This window comes from Oncorhynchus kisutch, unplaced genomic scaffold (genome assembly GCF_002021735.2).
Source record: "Oncorhynchus kisutch isolate 150728-3 unplaced genomic scaffold, Okis_V2 scaffold838, whole genome shotgun sequence".
In the NCBI taxonomy this organism is placed as follows: Eukaryota; Metazoa; Chordata; class Actinopteri; order Salmoniformes; family Salmonidae; genus Oncorhynchus; species Oncorhynchus kisutch.
In genome coordinates this window covers 33,384-56,118 of record NW_022262783.1, presented here as the reverse complement: position 1 = coordinate 56,118, position 22,735 = coordinate 33,384, and the positions used below count along the sequence as shown (strand labels likewise).

Below are 22,735 nucleotides of genomic sequence, written 5' to 3'. Positions count from 1 at the left end.
TGGTCTCTACTAATGTGTTGTGTCTTAATGCTGTGTAGCCTTGGTCCCCACTAATGTGTTGTGTCTTAGTGCTGTATAGCTTTGGTTCCCACTAATGTGTTGTGTCTTAATGCTGTATAGCCTTGGTCTCTACTAATGTGTTGTGTCTTAGTGCTGTATAGCCTTGGTCTCTACTAATGTTGTCTGTCTTAGTGCTGTATAGCCTTGGTCTCTACTAATGTTGTCTGTCTTAGTGCTGTGTAGCCTTGGTCTCTACTAATGTGTTGTCTGTCTTAGTGCTGTATAGCCTTGGTCTCTACTAATGTTGTCTGTCTTAGTGCTGTATAGCCTTGGTCTCTACTAATGTGTTGTCTATCTTAGTGCTGTATAGCCTTAGACAACTAGTGCCCTATAAAATCTGTTGAAGTTTTCACCAAATTCCGTTTTGTTTGGTCTCAAAATCACACATTTTAATAGAAAAGCAACAACATTGGATGTTCTATGTCCACAGCAATGCTTAAAGGAGAATTTCACTATTTCTTTTTGATGTAAATTACATGTTATAGAAGGTTACAGATACATTTTTTTGTTTCACTTGTTTTTGAGAAACTTACCCCAACAGCAGTCGACTTCCTGAAGCTCATTTTGAAGGTTCAGATCCAGGACGTCCACTTCATGGCTGAGCCGGTATTGCTCCTAGATGTTTCCACTTCACGGCTGAGCCGCTATTGCTCCTAGATGTTTCCACTTCACGGCTGAGCCGTTGTTGCTTCTAGGTGTTTCTACTTCACGGCTGAGCCGTTGTTGCTCATAGACGTTTCCACTCCACAATAACAGCACTTACAGTTGCCAGGGACAGCTCTAGCAGGGCAGAAATTGACGAACTGACTTGTTTGAAAAGAGGTATCCTATAATGGTGACACGTTGAAAGTCACTGAGCTCTTCAGTAAGGCCATTCTACTGCCAATGTTTGTCTATAGAGATTGCATGGCTGTGTGCTCGATTCTATACACCTGTCAGCAACGTGTGTGGCTGAAATAGCTGAATCCACTCATTTGACGGGCTGTCTACTTACCTCTGGCCATGTAGTGTAGGTGGTGGTGCCATAGCAACAGTTGTGTGTGTGGAAAAAGACTTGACAATCTTCAATCTTGACAAAAGGCAATATTTTATTGCCATGTCTCCTGTGGACAACACGCTACACACTCACTCACTCACACACACTGACACTACACTCATTTCATTTGCTCACACACATATAACACGCACACTCACATACAATCATCATATACGCTGCTGCTACTTTGTTTATCATATATCCTGATGCCCAGTCACGTTTCCCCAAGTCAAAAGTTTGGACACACCTACTCATTCTAGGGTTTTTCTTTATTCTGACTATTTTCAACATTGTAGAATAATAGTGAAGACTATGAAATAACATATATGGAATCATGTAGCAACCCAAAAAAGTGTTAAACAAATCAAAATATATTTTAGATTTTAGATTCTTCAAATTAAACACCCTTGATGACAGGTTTGCACACGCTTGGCATTCTCTCAGCCAGCTTCATGAGGTAGTCACCTAGAATGCCTTTCAATAAACAGGTGTGCCTTGTTAAAAATGTAATTGAGGAATGTGAGCCAATCAGTTGTGTTGTGACAAGGTAGGGATGGTATACAGAAGATATCCCTATTTGGTAATAACAGCTCAAATTATGGCAAGAACAGCTCAAATAAGCAAAGAGCAATGGACATTAGACCGGTGGAAATCTGTTCTTTGTTCTGATGAGTCCAAATTTGAGATTTTTGGTTCCAACTGCAGTTTCTTTGTGTGCTGCATGCAGGAGTGCTGCATCAGATGACCTGGCCTCCACAATCACCCAACCTCAACCCAATTGAAAGGGTTTGGGATGAGTTGGACCGCAGACTGAAGGAAAAGCAGCCAACAAGTGCTCAGCATATGTGGGAACTCCTTCAAGACTATTGGAAAAGCATTCCTCATGAAGCTGGTTGAGAGAATGCCGAAAGTGTGCAAAGCTGTCTACAAGGCAAAGGGTGGCTACTTTGAAGGATCTGTAATCTAAAATATATTTGTTCTAAATTATATTTGTTTAACACTTTTTTGGTTACTACATTATTCCATAGGTGTTATTTCATAGTTTTGATGTCTTCACTATTATTCTACAATGTAGAAATAGTAAACAAAACAAACGTAGGTGTGTCCAAACTTTTGACTGGTACTGTACATATCTACCTCCAGTATCCCTGCACATAGGGCAGTTGGCCCAGTGTCGTCTGGGAGGGTTTGGCCGGTGTAGGCCGTCATTGTAAATAAGAATTTGTTCTTAACTGACTTGTCTAGTTAGAATTGTAACTGTGGTATTGGAATTGACCATGTATATAGCATACCTACTTTCTCATATTCTTCTTATTTCCTGTGTTTTTGTTGTACCTTACTTGATGCGTACTACATTGATATCGATTAACTGCATTGTTGGGATAAAAGCTTGCAAGAAAGGCATGTCCTTGTACTTGTGCATGTGACATAAAAACTTGATGCGTGCAACATTGACTTGAGTAGCTTGCTACTATTATGGAAATCAAACAGACATCCAAGTTGGCCTAATCCAGTTTTGATTACCATTTGTGTGGTGGCTGTGATTAAGGAGCAGGAACTCTCAGTGGGGTGTCAGCACCAGAGTGGGAATGTTTACTTGGTCTCTGTGCCCAAGAACACTAAGGTAACCTGCCTAAATGACTACCGACCCGTAGCACTCACGTCTGTAGCCATGAAATGCATTGGAAGGCTGGTCAGGGCTCACATCAATGCCATTATCCCAGAAACCCTAGACCCACTCCAATTTGCATACCAATGATGCAATCTCTATGGCACTCCACACTGCCCTTCCACACCTGGACAAAATTAACACGGCAGGTAGCCTAGTGGCTAGAGCGTTGGGTAAGTAACCGAAAGGTTGCTGGATCGAATCCCCGAGCTGTCGTTCTGCTCCTGAGCAAGGCAGTTAACCCCACTGTTCCCTGTAGGCCGTCTTTGTAAATAAGAATGTGTTCTTAACTGACTTGCCTAGTTAAATAAAGGTTAGATAAATATAGATATATTTTTAAAAACACCTATGTGAGAATGCAGGCAAGTCGTTGAATGCAGGCTCAGCGCTCAACACCATAGTGCCCTCAAAGCTAAAGACTCTTGGACTAAACACCTCCCTCTGCAACTGGATCCTGGACTTCGACGGGCTGCCTCCAGGTGGTAAGGGTAACAAAACATCCACCACGCTGATCCTCAACACAGGGGCTCCTCAGGGGTGCATGCTTGGTCTCCTCCTGTACTCCCTGTTCACTCATAACTGCATGGCCAGGCATGACTCCAACACCATCAAGTTTGCTGATGACACAACAGCCTGATCACCGACAGCGATGAGACAGCCTATAGGGAGGCCAGAGACCTGACCATATGGTTCAAGGACAAAAACCTCTCCCTCAACGTGATCAACGTGACCACCGAGTGCGTCCTGACAGGTTGCATCGCTGCCTGGTGTTGCGGTTGCACGGCTTCCAAGTCTAGGTCCAAGAAACTTCTAAACAGCTTCTACCCCCAAGCCATAAGACTCCTGAACAGCTATTCAAATGGCTACCCAGAATATTTGCATTGCCCCACCCCCCTTCTACGCTGCTGCTATTCTCTGTTATTATCTATGCATAGTCACTTTAATAACTCAACGTACAAGCACATATTACCTCAATTACCACGTCATCGATGCTCCGCAGTGACTCTGTACCGGTACCCCCTGTATATAGCCTCCACGTTGACTCTGTACCGGTACCCCCTGTATATAGCCTCCACATTGACTCTGTACCGGTACCCCCTGTATAAAGCCGCCACATTGACTCTGTACCGGCACCCCCTGTATATAGCCTCCACATTGACTCTGTACCGGCACCCCCTGTATATAGCCTCCACATTGACTCTGTACCGGTACCCCCTGTATATAGCCTCCACATTGACTCTGTACTGGTACCCCCTGTATATAGCCTCCACGTTGACTCTGTACCGGTACCCCCTGTATATAGCCTCCACATTGACTCTGTACCGGTACCCCCTGTATAAAGCCGCCACATTGACTCTGTACCGGCACCCCCTGTATATAGCCTCCACATTGACTCTGTACCGGTACCCCCTGTATAAAGCCGCCACATTGACTCTGTACCGGTACCCCCTGTATAAAGCCGCCACATTGACTCTGTACCGGCACCCCCCTGTATAAAGCCTCCACATTGACTCTGTACCGGTACCCCCTGTATATAGCCTCCACATTGACTCTGTACCGGTACCCCCTGTATATAGCCTCCACATTGACTCTGTACCGGTACCCCCTGTATATAGCCTCCACATTGACTCTGTCCCGGTACCCCCTGTATATAGACTCCACATTGACTCTGTACCGGTACCCCCTGTATATAGCCTCCACATTGACTCTGTACCGGTACCCCCTGTATATAGCCTCCACATTGACTCTGTACCGTAACACCCTGTATATAGCCTCCACGTTGACTCTGTACCGGTACCCTCTGTATATAGCCTCCACATTGACTCTGTACCGGTACCCCCTGTATATAGCCTCCACATTGACTCTGTACCGGTACCCCCTGTATATAGCCTCCACATTGACTCTGGACCGGTACCCCCTGTATATAGCCTCCACATTGACTCTGGACCGGTACCCCCTGTATAAAGCCCCGCTATTGTTATTTACTGCTGCTCTTTAATTATTTGTTATTGTTATCTCTTCCTTATTTAAACAAGTTTTTTCTTAAAACTTTGGTTAAGGGCTTGTAAGTAAGCATTTCACTGTGTGTTGTATTCGGCTCATGGGACAAAAAAATTTGCTTTGATGTTGTCCTTTTGGAGCTACAGTGGTAAAGGGCACGAGTCAGAATTGTGACCAGTGTGCAGCTACAATCTCTGCCTTGTCTGGTCCTGAAACACTGGCTGTGGGAGTTGTATATAGGAGAGGGGGTCATTGTACACTGGGCCCTACAAATGCTATGGTCGACACTCCCGTCGGAGTTGGCTATACAACCCAAAGAGATCTGGGTCCAGGCTAAGGTTGCATAACACTGATAGCCCACAGCTTTGCCTCCTCAGCATACTGTACTATGATCACTGATAGCCCACAGCTTTGCCTCCTCAGCATACTGTACTATGATCACTGATAGCCCACAGCTTTGCCTCCTCAGCATACTCTACTATGATCACTGATAGCCCACATCTTTGCCTCCTCAGCATACTGTACTATGATCACTGATAGCCCACAGCTTTGCCTCCTCAGCATACTGTACTATGATGAATCACTGGTCACTGACCTCAGTTTGTCCTGATCCTGCAGTAGAATCAGAAGCATGAACACAAGCTGGTGGGTAAAACTGGTTGATAACGACATCATTACAACAGGATGTCGTTATCAACAAATGCGGAGAAAAGTACAGTAAATGTAAACTGCACATCAAATCAACAGTGTGATGTTTGGATACAGTCTTGTTTCAGGTGAACTGTTGTGTCTTCAACTTTGGTCTAATCATTTTCCCATAATCTCCAAACTGTTTCCTTTCATTTGCTACCATGCTTATGCATATGCTTTTCATATTTCTCTAACGATTGCATTTAGCCCTATCCATATGGGCCAACTCCCACAAGGGTTAACCCGTTGATAATGGCTGACCCTGGCCGTGACCCCACTCCTCTGCATGTTTACATATCCTGTCTTTCTTTTGACAATATGTTTTATATACTGTAGCTAGTACTGGTCGTGACATGTTCTATGGTTTCACCAGGGTTGAAGACGGAGTTCAGTGCCACGGTAGATGGCTCTATAGAATTACACATTTTATAGGATCTCTGTGGATAGCTCAACACATTTTTCAACCCTCTAATGACATGTTTTATGCTTTCACCAAGTTTGAAAACTGAGACCTACTGAGTTCAGTGCCATGGTAGATCTTTAAATATCTTTACTTCATGCTGTTCCAGTTTTGTAATCATGTACTTTTCCCTGCCTTTAAAAAAAATAAAATCATCTTGCAGAAATTATCAGAGGTAGGAAAGATAACTACTTGTTTTGATATGTCAAGCTTGCATGGAAATGATGCTCTTCCCAAAAACCTCTGTGTCCCAAATGGCACCATATTACCTATATTATCTATAGTCCCTGGTCAAAAGTAGTGCACTAAATAAGGAATAGGGTGCCATTTTCGTGTTGTCATTTATTCACACTGTTCATTGCTTGGCTCATGTTTTTTAACTGTCTTTGTTGAAAACACTTTGCCTTGTTCATATGTTTTCTAACTGTCTTTGTTGAAAACACTTTGCCTTGTTCATATGTTTTCTAACTGTCTTTGTTGAAAACACTTTGCCTTGTTCATATGTTTTCTAACTGTCTTTGTTGAAAACACTTTGCCTTGTTCATATGTTTTCTAACTGTCTTTGTTGAAAACACTTTGCCTTGTTCATATGTTTTCTAACTGTCTTTGTTGAAAACACTTTGCCTTGTTCATATGTTTTCTAACTGTCTTTGTTGAAAACACTTTGCCTTGTTCATATGTTTTCTAACTGTCTTTGTTGAAAACACTTTGCCTTGTTCATATGTTTTCTAACTGTCTTTGTTGAAAACACTTTGCCTTGTTCATATGTTTTCTAACTGTCTTTGTTGAAAACACTTTGCCTTGTTCATATGTTTTCTAACTGTCTTTGTTGAAAACACTTTGCCTTGTTCATATGTTTTCTAACTGTCTTTGTTGAAAACACTTTGCCTTGTTCATATGTTTTCTAACTGTCTTTGTTGAAAACACTTTGCCTTGTTCATATGTTTTCTAACTGTCTTTGTTGAAAACACTTTGCCTTGTTCATATGTTTTCTAACTGTCTTTGTTGAAAACACTTTGCCTTGTTCATATGTTTTCTAACTGTCTTTGTTGAAAACACTTTGCCTTGTTCATATGTTTTCTAACTGTCTTTGTTGAAAACACTTTGCCTTGTTCATATGTTTTCTAACTGTCTTTGTTGAAAACACTTTGCCTTGTTCATATGTTTTCTAACTGTCTTTGTTGAAAACACTTTGCCTTGTTCATATGTTTTCTAACTGTCTTTGTTGAAAACACTTTGCCTTGTTCATATGTTTTCTAACTGTCTTTGTTGAAAACACTTTGCCTTGTTCATATGTTTTCTAACTGTCTTTGTTGAAAACACTTTGCCTTGTTCATATGTTTTCTAACTGTCTTTGTTGAAAACACTTTGCCTTGTTCATATGTTTTCTAACTGTCTTTGTTGAAAACACTTTGCCTTGTTCATATGTTTTCTAACTGTCTTTGTTGAAAACACTTTGCCTTGTTCATATGTTTTCTAACTGTCTTTGTTGAAAACACTTTGCCTTGTTCATATGTTTTCTTATGTACATTGTTTTCCAAGAGTGCGCTTTCATCAACACGTGTTTTGATACTGAGCTTTTGGCATGCTGGTTCTTCCAGCTAGCTATTATTTTAGGCCTGAGTGGAGTTTTCTGGCTTGTTATTCTGCTTTGTAGGAGTGATGTGTGCGTCTTCTTGTAAATGTCTATTGTTTGCTCTGGCGATAAAAATGTAACTTTCCTTGATTACTTGATAACAACTCAACTTTCCCTCTGAGAAAACAGTCACGAGCATAGTGTTGCTACTATTCACGTGATTGAAGAGGTGCATGATTGTGTCAATATAGTCTGTTTTATTGTTGTGAACAAGGAGTTTTGAAAGTGACTCCAAGATGTTCATACCAAATGGAACCCTATTCCATATATAGTGTACTACTACATAGGGAAGCAACAGTAGTGTACTACATAAGGAATAGGGTGCTATTTGAGATGCATCCTTAGTGCTAAACTGAATTTCACAATAAAACCTTCTTTTTTTTTACCGTTTTCAGTAAAAACACGTTTATTAGGTCATTTACATATTTTCTCCTAAGAAATACTTCCATTATTCTCAAAAAAGTACATTTCTTTGCATTATTTAGGTAATTATAAGATTTTTATTTACGTTTTTATTTCAGATATAGCATTCAAAAGATCAGAAACCTTCAGCATTTGAGATCTGTGGTCACACCAGAGGGAGTTTGAGACGTTACTAAGCATTGGTACAAATGAAATGTTAATGATTGACTAATTAGCAGTAAATGTATTAGCTCCCCATATTATCCAGTATATTGGCACCATCATAAAGCAGACAGTCAGTGGTGTCAACCAGGGACATACAGTTTGTCATAGTCATTCCCCACTCCCTGTTCAGTTATGTATTGTCCCCACTCCCTGTTCAGTTATCTATTGTCCCCACTCCCTGTTCAGTTATGTATTGTCCCCACTCCCTGTTCAGTTATCTATTGTCCCCACTCCCTGTTCAGTTATCTATTGTCCCCACTCCCTGTTCAGTTATCTATTGTCCCCACTCCCTGTTCAGTTATGTATTGTCCCCACTCCCTGTTCAGTTATCTATTGTCCCCACTCCCTGTTCAGTTATCTATTGTCCCCACTCCCTGTTCAGTTATCTATTGTCCCCACTCCCTGTTCAGTTATGTATTGTCCCCACTCCCTGTTCAGTTATGTATTGTCCCCACTCCCTGTTCAGTTATCTATTGTCCCCACTCCCTGTTCAGTTATGTATTGACCCCACTCCCTGTTCAGTTATCTATTGTCCCCACTCCCTGTTCAGTTATCTATTGTCCCCACTCCCTGTTCAGTTATCTATTGTCCCCACTCCCTGTTCAGTTATCTATTGTCCCCACTCCCTGTTCAGTTATCTATTGTCCCCACTCCCTGTTCAGTTATCTATTGTCCCCACTCCCTGTTCAGTTATCTATTGTCCCCACTCCCTGTTCAGTTATGTATTGTTCATTTCATTCAAAATTCATTCATTTATTACACAGATGACCTGAAATACATTTGAGAATGTGTTTATTTTATGCACCAGGGAGCAATTGTGTACAACAATGAACTTCTATGTCTGTCTGACACTGTTTCTCTCTGTCTGCCTGTTTGTTGCTGGCCGCTGCTCTACCTTCTCTGTCTGACACTGTTTCTCTCTGTCTACCTGTTTGTTGCGGTCCGCTGCTCTACCGTCTCTGTCTGACACTGTTTCTCTCTGTCTGCCTGTTTGTTGCTGGCCGCTGCTCTACCTTCTCTGTCTGACACTGTTTCTCTCTGTCTGCCTGTTTGTTGTTGGCTGCTGCTCTATCTGACACTGTTTCTCTCTGTCTGCCTGTTTGTTGCTGGCCGCTGCTCTACGTTCTCTGTCTGACACTGTTTCTCTCTGTCTGCCTGTTTGTTGCTGGGCGCTGCTCCACTTTCTCTGTCTGACACTGTTTCTCTCTGTCTGCATGTTTGTTGCTGGCCGCTGCTCTACCTTCTCTGTCTGCCTGTTTGTTGCTGGGCGCTGCTCTACCTTCTCTGTCTGACACTGTTTCTCTCTGTCTGCCTGTTTGTTGCTGGCCGCTGCTCTACCTTCTCTGTCTGACACTGTTTCTCTCTGTCTACCTGTTTGTTGCGGGCCGCTGCTCTACCGTCTCTGTCTGACACTGTTTCTCTCTGTCTGCCTGTTTGTTGCTGGCCGCTGCTCTACCTTCTCTGTCTGACACTGTTTCTCTCTGTCTGCCTGTTTGTTGTTGGCTGCTGCTCTATCTGACACTGTTTCTCTCTGTCTGCCTGTTTGTTGCTGGCCGCTGCTCTACGTTCTCTGTCTGACACTGTTTCTCTCTGTCTGCCTGTTTGTTGCTGGGCGCTGCTCCACCTTCTCTGTCTGACACTGTTTCTCTCTGTCTGCATGTTTGTTGCTGGCCGCTGCTCTACCTTCTCTGTCTGCCTGTTTGTTGCTGGGCGCTGCTCTACCTTCTCTGTCTGACACTGTTTCTCTCTGTCTGCCTGTTTGTTGTTGGCTGCTGCTCTATCTGACACTGTTTCTCTCTGTCTGCCTGTTTGTTGCTGGCCGCTGCTCTACGTTCTCTGTCTGACACTGTTTCTCTCTGTCTGCCTGTTTGTTGCTGGGCGCTGCTCCACCTTCTCTGTCTGACACTGTTTCTCTCTGTCTGCCTGTTTGTTGCTGGCCGCTGCTCTACCTTCTCTGTCTGACACTGTTTCTCTCTGTCTGCATGTTTGTTGCTGGCTGCTGCTCTACCTTGTCTGTCTGTCACCGGTTTCTCCAACTAGCTATCACAGTCTCGCGTCAGAATTAGACGTTCATCCATATTTCTAAAAACGTCAAATTTAGAAGTTGTTCCAAACATCAAAATAAAAAAAAGTTTAGAAATTAACTCTGGATTCTTAAGATTAGACATGAACTCTGAATAGTTAAGGTCGGGTTCAGGTTTGGGATTGGCTTAAATATCAAAACTAACTTTCTATCACTGGATTTAAACATTCAACCTTTAGAAACAGAGGCAGATGCTTACCATTGATAAAGGCCAGTATCGCTGGACTTTCTATCACTTGATTCGATCATTCAACCTTTGGAACCATCCCCATCCACAACGCCCTAGCAAAACCAAAGCCTATTTGAAGGTAACAGAGCTCACTGTTGCCCCTAGTGGTCGGTTTCCATATCACCTCCCAACGTCCTCAGGCATGGATGGACGTCGAATAGTGGCTTGTATGACAGGTGACCTGCCTGATCTTCTCTCTCCATCTGCCTATTTGTTGTTGTCTGCTGCTCATCCTACAGTATGTCGGAAGAAATGATGTCCATCTGAAAATGTTTCTCACTCGTCCTGTTTGCCTATTCATTCTTGGGCTCTGCTCTTCCTACCATACTAGTAGTAGGAACTGTGAGTTCTATGTCTGACTTTGTGTGTCTCTCCCCCCACCCCTGCTGGTTGCTGGGCCCTGCTCCCACTACCTCCTACTATAGGTAGGAACTGTGAGTTCCTCCCCTGTGAGGCCAACAACCCCTGTGAGAACGGTGCTGAGTGTGTAGAGGAACCTGATCAGGTCCATTTCCCTCTGGGTTTCCGCTGTCGCTGTCGACGTGGCTTCACAGGCCCCCGCTGTGAGATCAACATGGACGAGTGCAGCTCCAACCCCTGCCTTCACGGCTTCTGCTACGATGGTGAGACACACACCACTACAGCCCTATAGCGAGAATCATCAGCCCACATGTCACAAACACGTTTAATAACCACTCAGAGATAGGCCCCAGCTAACACATCTAAAAACACCCCCACACACACTCTCTCTCTCTCTCTCTCTATTTAACTCTCTCTCTCTCTATTTAACTCTCTCTCTCTCTCTCTCTATTTAACTCTCTCTCTCTCTCTATTTAACTCTCTCTCTCTCTCTCTCTATTTAACTCTCTCTCTCTCTCTATTTAACTCTCTCTCTCTCTCTCTCTATTTAACTCTCTCTCTCTCTCTCTATTTAACTCTCTCTCTCTCTCTCTCTCTATTTAACTCTATCTCTCTCTCTATTTAACTCTATCTCTCTCTCTATTTAACTCTCTCTCTCGCTCTATTTCTCTCTCTCTCTCTCGCTCTATTTCTCTCTCTCGCTCTATTTCTCTCTCTCGCTCTATTTCTCTCTCTCGCTCTATTTCTCTCTGTCTCTATTTTTCTATTTCTCTATTTCTCTCTCTATTTCTCTCTCTCTCGCTCTATTTCTCTCTCTCGCTCTATTTCTCTGTCTCTATTTTTCTATTTCTCTATTTCTCTCTCTATTTCTCTCTCTCGCTCTATTTCTCTCTCTCTTTCTCACTATTTCTCTCTCTCTATTGATCTCTCTCCCTCCCTCTCTGTCTATATGTCTCTCTCCCCCCTCCCTCCCCCTCTCTCTCACCCCACCCCTACTCATACCTTGTGCATCACAGTTGTTTTAGCTCACTTGCTTTCTGACAGGTACTGTTCCAGTGGGTCACCACCACTGTGACTAATAAGGAGCGTTATGAGACTGGAGTTATTCCATCTGATGGTAATGACTTCATCCCAAATGACACCCTGTTCCCTATAGGGTCCACTACTTTTGACCATGGCACATGTACCCTATTCCCTATGTAGTGTACTACTTTTGACCAGGGCAAGTATCCAGGGCACTGCAGTGGTCACCATCTGATGAGTTCTGTAACCTAACCACTGAGAGACCATCTGATAAGTTCTGTAACCTAACCACTGAGAGACCATCTGATGAGTTCTGTAACCTAACTACTGAGAGACCATCTGAGTTCTGTAACCTAACCACTGAGAGACCATCTGAGTTCTGTAACCTAACCACTGAGGGACCATCTGAGTTCTGTAACCTAACCACTGAGAGACCATCTCAGTTCTGTAGCCTAACCACTGAGGGACCATCTGAGTTCTGTAACCTAACCACTGAGAGACCATCTGAGTTCTGTAGCCTAACCACTGAGGGACCATCTGAGTTCTGTAACCTAACCACTGAGAGACCATCTGAGTTCTGTAACCTAACCACTGAGAGACCATCTGAGTTCTGTAACCTAACCACTGAGAGACCATCTGAGTTCTGTAACCTAACCACTGAGAGACCATCTGAGTTCTGTAACCTAACCACTGAGAGACCATCTGATGAGTTCTGTAACCTAACCACTGAGAGACCATCTGAGTTCTGTAACCTAACCACTGAGAGACCATCTGATGAGTTCTGTAACCTAACCACTGAGACCATCTGAGTTCTGTAAACTAACCACTGAGAGACCATCTGAGTTCTGTAGCCTAACCACTGAGGGACCATCTGAGTTCTGTAACCTAACCACTGAGAGACCATCTGAGTTCTGTAACCTAACCACTGAGAGACCATCTGAGTTCTGTAAACTAACCACTGAGAGACCATCTGATGAGTTCTGTAAACTAACCACTGAGAGACCATCTGATGAGTTCTGTAACCTAACTACTGAGAGACCATCTGATGAGTTCTGTAACCTAACTACTGAGAGACCATCTGATGAGTTCTGTAACCTAACCACTGAGAGACCATCTGAGTTCTGTAACCTAACCACTGAGAGACCATCTGAGTTCTGTAACCTAACCACTGAGAGACCATCTGAGTTCTGTAACCTAACCACGGAGAGACCATCTGAGTTCTGTAACCTAACCACTGAGAGACCATCTGATGAGTTCTGTAACCTAACCACTGAGAGACCATAAATTATTCATCAATGCTGAGTCCTAATTTGAATAATGGATGATACATTTCAGACTTAATACAATCAAAGAAATCTCACCACACACACACACACACACACACACACACACACACACACACACACACACACACACACTCACACACACTCACACTCACACTCACACTCACACTCACACTCACACACACACACAGTCAAATCCCCAAGGCAGAATGTTGTTTTTCCTTCTCTGGCTGGCGATTAATCCAGGCTTCTATGTATTCCATCTCCAACAGAAATGATGACTCCTACATCAAATGACCAGTGTGGGTTAAGGATCATAGATGACCAAAGTGATACATGATGGAAGCTGTGTTATTTCTCTAAATAAATGTGCTTTAAAGTCATTGTCAAAAACAGATATTTGGCTTTTGTTCATAACATCATATGGTTGGTCAAAAGGTGTATTATATGTGGTTATTGCGTTGCCACACACGTCGATACAATATGTCCGTCATGTCAAATGTAACTAGCAGCTCTCTCAGGAGACATGAAACATACCGGGAAACACATGTAGAATATTGGGAGTGACAGAAGCTTTATGAACTGTGATCCTTATGGACTGTGATCCATTTTCCATTAGTTGACGTGGCCTCGCATTCTTTTCTTTTGTGTTTCTTTCAGATCTCTGCCCACACACTGTTGAAATCCTCTCTTTCACAGTATAGTACATAAAGAAACACACAAAAACAAGATATGGAGGTCAAGTTTATTCTCCAAATATATCAACCACATTGGCAGGTAGCCTAGTGGTTAGAGCGTTGGGCCAGTAACCAGCAGGTAGCCTAGTGGTTAGAGCGTTGGGCCAGTAACCAGCAGGTAGCCTACTGGTTAGAGCGTTGGGCCAGTAACCAGCAGGTAGCCTAGTGGTTAGAGCGGTGGGCCAGTAACCAGCAGGTAGCCTAGTGGTTAGAGCATTGGGCCAGTAACCAGCAGGTAGCCTAGTGGTTAGAGCGTTGGGCCAGTAACCAGCAGGTAGCCTAGTGGTTAGAGCGTTGGGCCAGTATCCAGCAGGTAGCCTACTGGTTAGAGCGTTGGGCCAGTAACCAGCAGGTAGCCTAGTGGTTAGAGCGTTGGGCCAGTAACCAGCAGGTAGCCTAGTGGTTAGAGCGTTGGGCCAGTAACCAGCAGGTAGCCTAGTGGTTAGAGCGTTGGGCCAGTAACCAGCAGGTAGCCTAGTGGTTAGAGCGTTGGGCCAGTAACCAGCAGGTAGCCTAGTGGTTAGAGCGTTGGGCCAGTAACCAGCAGGTAGCCTAGTGGTTAGAGCGCTGGGCCAGTAACCAGCAGGTAGCCTAGTGGTTAGAGCGTTGGGCCAGTAACCAGCAGGTAGCCTAGTGGTTAGAGCGTTGGGCCAGTATCCAGCAGGTAGCCTACTGGTTAGAGCGTTGGGCCAGTAACCAGCAGGTAGCCTAGTGGTTAGAGCGTTGGGCCAGTAACCAGCAGGTAGCCTAGTGGTTAGAGCGTTGGGCCAGTAACCAGCAGGTAGCCTAGTGGTTAGAGCGTTGGGCCAGTAACCAGCAGGTAGCCTAGTGGTTAGAGCGTTGGGCCAGTAACCAGCAGGTAGCCTAGTGGTTAGAGCGTTGGGCCAGTAACCAGCAGGTAGCCTAGTGGTTAGAGCGCTGGGCCAGTAACCAGCAGGTAGCCTAGTGGTTAGAGCGTTGGGCCAGTAACCAGCAGGTAGCCTAGTGGTTAGAGCGTTGGGCCAGTAACCAGCAGGTTGCCTAGTGGTTAGAGCGTTGGGCCAGTAACCAGCAGGTAGCCTAGTGGTTAGAGCGTTGGGCCAGTAACCAGCAGGTAGCCTAGTGGTTAGAGCGTTGGGCCAGTAACCAGCAGGTAGCATAGTGGTTAGAGCGTTGGGCCAGTAACCAGCAGGTTGCCTAGTGGTTAGAGCGTTGGGCCAGTAACCAGCAGGTAGCCTAGTGGTTAGAGCGTTGGGCCAGTAACCAGCAGGTAGCCTAGTGGTTAGAGCGCTGGGCCAGTAACCAGCAGGTAGCCTACTGGTTAGAGCGTTGGGCCAGTAACCAGTAGGTAGCCTAGTGGTTAGAGCGTTGGGCCAGTAACCAGCAGGTAGCCTACTGGTTAGAGCGTTGGGCCAGTAACCAGCAGGTAGCCTAGTGGTTAGAGCGTTGGGCCAGTAACCAGCAGGTAGCCTAGTGGTTAGAGCGTTGGGCCAGTAACCAGCAGGTTGCCTAGTGGTTAGAGCGTTGGGCCAGTAACCAGCAGGTAGCCTAGTGGTTAGAGCGTTGGGCCAGTAACCAGCAGGTAGCCTAGCGGTTAGAGCGTTGGGCCAGTAACCAGCAGGTTGCCTAGCGGTTAGAGCGTTGGGCCAGTAACCAGCAGGTAGCCTAGTGGTTAGAGCGTTGGGCCAGTAACCAGCAGGTAGCCTAGTGGTTAGAGCGTTGGGCCAGTAACCAGCAGGTAGCCTAGTGGTTAGAGCGTTGGGCCAGTAACCAGCAGGTTGCCTAGTGGTTAGAGCGTTGGGCCAGTAACCAGTAGGTAGCCTAGTGGTTAGAGCGTTGGGCCAGTAAACAGCAGGTAGCCTAGTGGTTAGAGCGTTGGGCCAGTAACCGAAAGGTTGTTAGATCGAATCCCTAAGCTGACAAGGTCAACATTTGTTCTTCTGCCCCTGAACAAGGCACTGTTCCTAGGCCAGTTAACCCACTGTTCCTAGGCCAGTTAACCCACTGTTCCTAGGCCAGTTAACCCACTGTTCCTAGGCCAGTTAACCCACTGTTCCTAACCCACTGTTCCTAGGCCAGTTAACCCACTGTTCCTAACCCACTGTTCCTAGGTCAGTTAACCCACTGTTCCCAGGCCAGTTAACCCACTGTTCCTAGACCAGTTAACCCACTGTTCCTAGACCAGTTAACCCACTGTTCCTAGACCAGTTAACCCACTGTTCCTAGACCAGTTAACCCACTGTTCCTAGGCCAGTTAACCCACTGTTCCTAGGCCAGTTAACCCACTGTTCCTAGGCCAGTTAACCCACTGTTCCTAGACCAGTTAACCCACTGTTCCTAGGCCAGTTAACCCACTGTTCCCAGGCCAGTTAACCCACTGTTCCCAGGCCAGTTAACCCACTGTTCCTAGGCCAGTTAACCCACTGTTCCTAGGCCAGTTAACCCACTGTTCCTAGGCCAGTTAACCCACTGTTCCTAGGCCGTCATTGTAAATAAGAATTTGTTCTTAACTGACTCTCCGTAGTTTAATAAAGGTTAAATAAAATTAGAAATCATTTAATAACATCCTGATGTCCACTACAGAGGACATTTAATAACATCCTAATGTCCACTACAGAGGACATTTAATAACATCCTGATGTCCACTACAGGGGACATTTAATAACATCCTGATGTCCACTACAGAGGACATTTAATAACATCCTGATGTCCACTACAGAGGACATTTAATAACATCCTGATGTCCACTACAGAGGACATTTAATAACATCCTGATGTCCAATACAGGGGCAGAAGGTAGCCTTGTGGTTAGAGCGTTGGGCCAGTAACCGAAAGGTTGCTGGATCAAATCCCTGAGCTGACAAGGTAAAAATCTGTCATTCTGCCCCTGAACAAGGCAGTTAACACACTGTTCCCCAGTAGGCTGGCATTGTAAATAAGAATTTGTTCTTAACTGACAAGCTATTATTTAATGTTTAAAAATGATCACACTGCTCTCAAAACTCATCAAGCTATTCCTGCGATATTTGCCTTTTTGTAACGGCGTTCTTCGTTTGTCGAAAGAGAGTCGGACCGAAATGCAGCGTGGTGGTTAATCATGATCTTTAATGAAGAAATGACGATACATGAAACAACTATACTTAAATACAAAACAACAAACGGAACGTGAAACCTAATTACAGCCTATCTGGTGAAACTACACAGAGACAGGAACAATCACCCACAAAATACACAGTGAAACCCCGGCTACCTAAATATGGTTCCCAATCAGAGACCACGAGAATCACCTGACTCTGATTGAGAACTGCCTCAGGCAGCCAAGCCTAACTAGACACACCCCTAATCATTAGCAATCCCAAATCCTATAAAACCCCAATACGGAACACAACACAGAAACCCATGTCACACCCTGGCCTGACCAAATATATAACGAAAACACAAAATACTATGACCAAGGCGTGACAGAACCCCCCCCCCCCCCCCCAAGGTGCGGACTCCCGGACGCACCTCAAAACCATAGGGAGGGTCCGGGTGGGCGTCTGTCCATGGTGGCGGCTCCGGCTCGGGACGTGGACCCCACTCCATAAATGTCATAGTTCCTCCCCTTCGCGTCCTGGGATAATCCACCCTCGCCGCCGACCATGGCCTAATAGTCCTCACCCAGAACCCCACAGAACTGAGGAGCAGCTCGTGACTGAAGGGCATCTCGGGACTGAGGGGCAGCTCGGGACTGAGGGGCAGCTCGGGACTGAGGGGCAGCTCGGGACTGAGGGGCAGCCCGAAACTGAGGGGAAGCCCAGTACTGAGAGAAAGCCCAGTACTGAGAGGAAGCCCAGTACTGAGAGGAAGCTCAGGTAGGTAGTAGGCTCCGGTAGATCCTGGCTGGCTGGCGGATCTGGAAGATTCAGGTTGACTAGCAGATCTGGAAGATTCTGGTTGACTAGCAGATCTGGAAGATTCTGGTTGACAGGCTGATCTGGAAGAATCTGGTTGACTGGCAGATCTAGAAGATCATGGCTGACTGGCGGATCTAGCTGCTCTATGCAGACTGACAGCTCTGACTGCTCCATGCAGGCTGACAGCTCCATGCAGGCTGACAGCACCCTGCAGACTGGCAGCTCCTTGCAGACTGACAGCTCCCTGCAGACTGGCAGCTCCTTGCAGACTGACAGCTCTGACTGCTCCATGCAGGCTGACAGCTCCTTGCAGACTGGCAGCTCTTTGCAGACTGACAGCTCTGGCTGCTTCATGCAGACTGACGGCTCTGACTGCTCCATGCAGGCTGACAGCACCCTGCAGACTGGCAGCTCCTTGCAGACTGACAGCTCCTTGCAGACTGACAGCTCCCTGCAGACTGGCAGCTCCGACTGCTCCATGCAGGCTGACTGCTCCATGCAGGCTGACAGCTCCTTGCAGACTGACAGCTCTTTGCAGACTGACAGCTCTGGCTGCTTCATGCATGCAGGAGGCTCCGGCAGCGCTGTAGAGGAGGATAACGCTGGCTGCGCTGAACAGGCGGGAGACTCCGAAAGCGCAAAACAGCCGGGAGGCTCCGGCAGCGCAGGAGAGGAGAAAGTCTCTGGCTGCGCTAAACAGCCGGGAGACTCCAGCAGCACAGGAGAGGAGAAAGGCTCTGGCTGCGCTAAACAGGCGGGAGACTCCGACAGCGCAGGAGGGAAGGAAGGCTCTGATAGCGCTGAACAGACGAGGCGCACAGAAGGCCTGGTGCGTGGTGCTGGAACTGGTGCTACAGGATCGAGGACACGCACAGGAAGCCTGGTGCGGGGAGCTGCTACCGGAGGACTGGTGTGTGGAGGTGGCTCTGGATAGACCGGACCGTGCAGGCGCACTGGAGCTCTTGAGCACCGAGCCTGCCCAACCTTACTTGGCTCGATGCCCACTCTAGCCCGGCTAATACGAAGAGCTGGTATGTACCATACCGGGCTATGCACCCGCACTGGAGACACCGTGCGCTCACTAGCATAACACGGTGCCTGCCTGGTCTCTCTAGCCCCCCCGGTAAGCACAGGGAGTTTGCGCAGGTCACCTACCAGGCATAGCCATACTCCCTGTAAGCCCCCCCCCAATACATTTTTGGGGCCGACTCTCAGGCTTCCATCCGCGTCGCCGTGCTGCCTCTTCATACCAGCGCCTCTCCGCTTTAGCCGCCTCTAGTTCTTCCTTGGGACGGCGATATTCTCCACGCTGAGCCCAGGGTCCTTTTCCGTCCAGTTCCTCCTCCCATGTCCAATTCTCCAAGTGATGCAGCCTCTCCCACTGCAACTGCTCTTCACGATTAACAGGGAGAGTTGGCTCAGGTCTGACACCTGACTCATCCACTCTCCCTCTGAGCCCCCCCCAATAAATTTCTGGGGCTGCTTTTCGGGCTTCCTTGCCAACCGTGTTCCCTCGTATCGTCGGCTCTTATCTCCGGCTGCTTCTGCTCTCCTAAGTGCCTCCACCTGTTCCCATGGGAGGCGATCTCTTCCGGCCAGTATCTCCTCCCAAGTGTAACAACCTTTGCCATCCAACACGTCATCCCATGTCCATTCCTCCTTTCGCTTTTCCTGCGGTCGCTGCCTGTTACCACGCCGCTCGGTCCGTATGTGGTGGGTGATTCTGTAACGCCGTTCTTCGTTTGTCGAAAGAGAGTCGGACCGAAATGCAGCGTGGTGGTTAATCATGATCTTTAATGAAGAAATGACGATACATGAAACAACTATACTTAAATACAAAACAACAAACGGAACGTGAAACCTAATTACAGCCTATCTGGTGAAACTACACAGAGACAGGAACAATCACCCACAAAATACACAGTGAAACCCCGGCTACCTAAATATGGTTCCCAATCAGAGACCACGAGAATCACCTGACTCTGATTGAGAACTGCCTCAGGCAGCCAAGCCTAACTAGACACACCCCTAATCATTAGCAATCCCAAATCCTATAAAACCCCAATACGGAACACAACACAGAAACCCATGTCACACCCTGGCCTGACCAAATATATAACGAAAACACAAAATACTATGACCAAGGCGTGACACTTTTAGAAATAATCTGAATATCAAACTCACAAAAAATGCTAATTACGCAAATACACACTTACATAAAATGTGCTAATTGCCCAGCCCCATTTACCCAGCCCCATTTACCCAGCCCCATTTACCCAGCCCCATTTACCCAGCCCCATTTACCCAGCCCCATTTACCCAGCCCCAGTTACCTAGCCCCAGCCCCAGTTACCCAGCCCCAGTTACCTAGCCCCAGCCCCAGTTACCCAGCCCGTTACCCAGCCACCCAGCCTCATATACCTATCCCCATATACCCAGCCCCAGTTACCCAGCCCCATTTACCCAGCCCCATTTACCCAGCCCCATTTACCCAGCCCCATTTACCCAGCCCCATTTACCCAGCCCCATTTACCCAGCCCCAGTTACCCAGCCCCAGTTACCTAGCCCCAGCCCCAGTTACCCAGCCCCAGTTACCTAGCCCCAGCCCCAGTTACCCAGCCCGTTACCCAGCCACCCAGCCTCATATACCTATCCCCATATACCCAGCCCCAGTTACCCAGCCCCAGTCACCCAGCCCTAGTCACACAGCCCCATCTACCCAGCCCCAGCCACCTAGCCCCGTATACCTACCCCATATACCTAGCCCCAGCCACACAGCCTCATATACCTATCCCCAGTTACCCAGACCCATATACCCACCCCATATACCCAGCCCCATATACCCAGCCCGTACCCAGTCCCAGTCACCCAGCCCTAGTCACACAGCCCCATCTACCCAGCCCCAGCCACCTAGCCCCGTATACCTACCCCAGTTACCCAGCCCCATATACCCACCCTATATACCCAGCCCCAGTTACCCAGCCCCAGTCACCCAGCCCCAGTCACCCAGCCCCAGTCACCCAGCCCCAGTCACCCAGCCCCAGTTACCCAGCCCCAGTCACCCAGCCCCAGTCACCCAGCCCCAGTCACCCAGCCCCAGTCACCCAGCCCCAGTCACCCAGCCCCAGTCACCCAGCCCCAGTCACCCAGCCACCCAGTCACCCAGCCCCAGTCACCCAGCCCCAGTCACCCAGCCACCCAGTCACCCAGCCCCAGTCACCCAGCCGCAGTCACCCAGCCCCAGCCACCTAGCCCCATCAGCTGGGATGAGTAATGCCACTGCCACCCATGACCTAAATCATTTAATGAGAGTAATAGCAGCTACACACACCAAAGACAGAGTGACAGCATAGATTACATGGTAAATCTTTGGGATAATGAAGGACCCATGGCTACGGGTTGTAATAAATTCACTCCCCTGGAAGAACCGTCGCAATTACCCCTGTCACTGCCACTGACTGTGTACTACTGTTGTGGTGGTCTTTGTCCCAAATGGCATTCTATTCTCTACATAGTGCCCTATTTCTGACCACAGCCCTATGGGTGCCATTTGGGAGACAGACTTGGTAAGAAAAGGAGATGGCAATGAATCTCTCTTTAACATCATCAATGATTAATAAAGAGAAAATAAGAAATAGGAATTGGATTATTAGCCCTGGGAGATTTTAATTTCTGACATGGTGCACTGAAATCGACACATTTGTAAAAGTTCTTTCTCTCTCACACTTCCCTTTTCAGGTCCATTTACTATGTTGGCTTCACTAGATAGGTATATATATATATATATATATATATATATATATATATATATATAGAGAGAGAGTAATAGGTAGAGAAAGAGATGTTGACTAGGTAGAGGGAGGTAGAGAAAGACAGGGTGAATAGGTAGAGGTAGAGAAAGACAGGGTGAATAGGTAGAGGTAGAGAAAGACAGGGTGAATAGGTAGAGAGAGGTAGAGAAAGACAGGGTGAATAGGTAGAGGTAGAGAAAGACAGGGTGAATAGGTAGAGAGGTAGAGAAAGACCGGGTGAATAGGTAGAGAGAGGTAGAGAAAGACAGGGTGAATAGGTAGAGAGAGGTAGAGAATAAACAGGGTGAATAGGTAGAGAGAGGTAGAGAATAAACAGGGTGAATAGGTAGAGAGAGGTAGAGAATAAACAGGGTGAATAGGTAGAGAGAGGTAGAGAAAGAGGGTGAATAGGTAGAGAGAGGTAGAGGAAGAGGGTGAATAGGTAGAGGGAGGTAGAGAATAAACAGGGTGAATAGGTAGAGAGAGGTATTGAAAGAGGGTGAATAGGTAGAGAGAGGTAGAGAAATACAGGGTGAAAAGGTAGAGAGAGGTAGAGAATGACTGGGTGAATAGGTAGAGAGAGGTAGAGGAAGAGGGTGAATAGGTAGAGAGAGGTAGAGAAAGAGGGTGAATAGGTAGAGAGAGGTAGAGAAAGACAGGGTGAATAGGTAGAGGTAGAGAAAGACAGGGTGAATAGGTAGAGAAAGACCGGGTGAATAGGTAGAGAGAGGTATTGAAAGAGGGTGAATAGGTAGAGAGAGGTAGAGAAAGACCGGGTGAATAGGTAGAGAAATGTACTATCAAATCCATCCATAGTACATTGTAAGTTATACCTAATTGACATATTTCTCTCCTTTTAGTGGTAGATGGGTTCTACTGCCTGTGCAACCCTGGCTATGCTGGTGTGAGATGTGAGCAGGACATAGACGACTGTGCCAGCAACATGTGCAGCAACAACTCAACCTGCAGAGACCTCCACTTGGTGAGTTTGATTTTGAGTAAAAGGCTAGAAAGGATAAAACAATATCATGACATGCATCGTTCATGTCCATATCTAACAATATCAATATGGTATTGAATTATCAATATTGTTGCCAACCACTAATAGAAATCTACAATCCAAGAGGGTGACACATTAAAGCATGAAACAACACTTATTTCCAATGTGGTCCTTGA

General features: G+C 46.4%; 1 protein-coding gene across 1 annotated transcript in view; it reads left to right on the top strand.

Annotated features, from left to right (window-relative positions):
- LOC116362547 (protein eyes shut homolog) overlaps window positions 1–22,735 on the top strand; it is a gene marked incomplete at its 3' end in the record, with an annotated part of 129,638 nt that overhangs the window by 83,758 nt on the left and 23,145 nt on the right. The window contains exons 19-20 of the mRNA XM_031816619.1: window positions 10,917–11,114; window positions 22,420–22,541. Coding sequence (XP_031672479.1) covers window positions 10,917–11,114; window positions 22,420–22,541 — 320 coding nt within the window. The remainder of the gene's footprint in view (window positions 1–10,916; window positions 11,115–22,419; window positions 22,542–22,735) is intronic.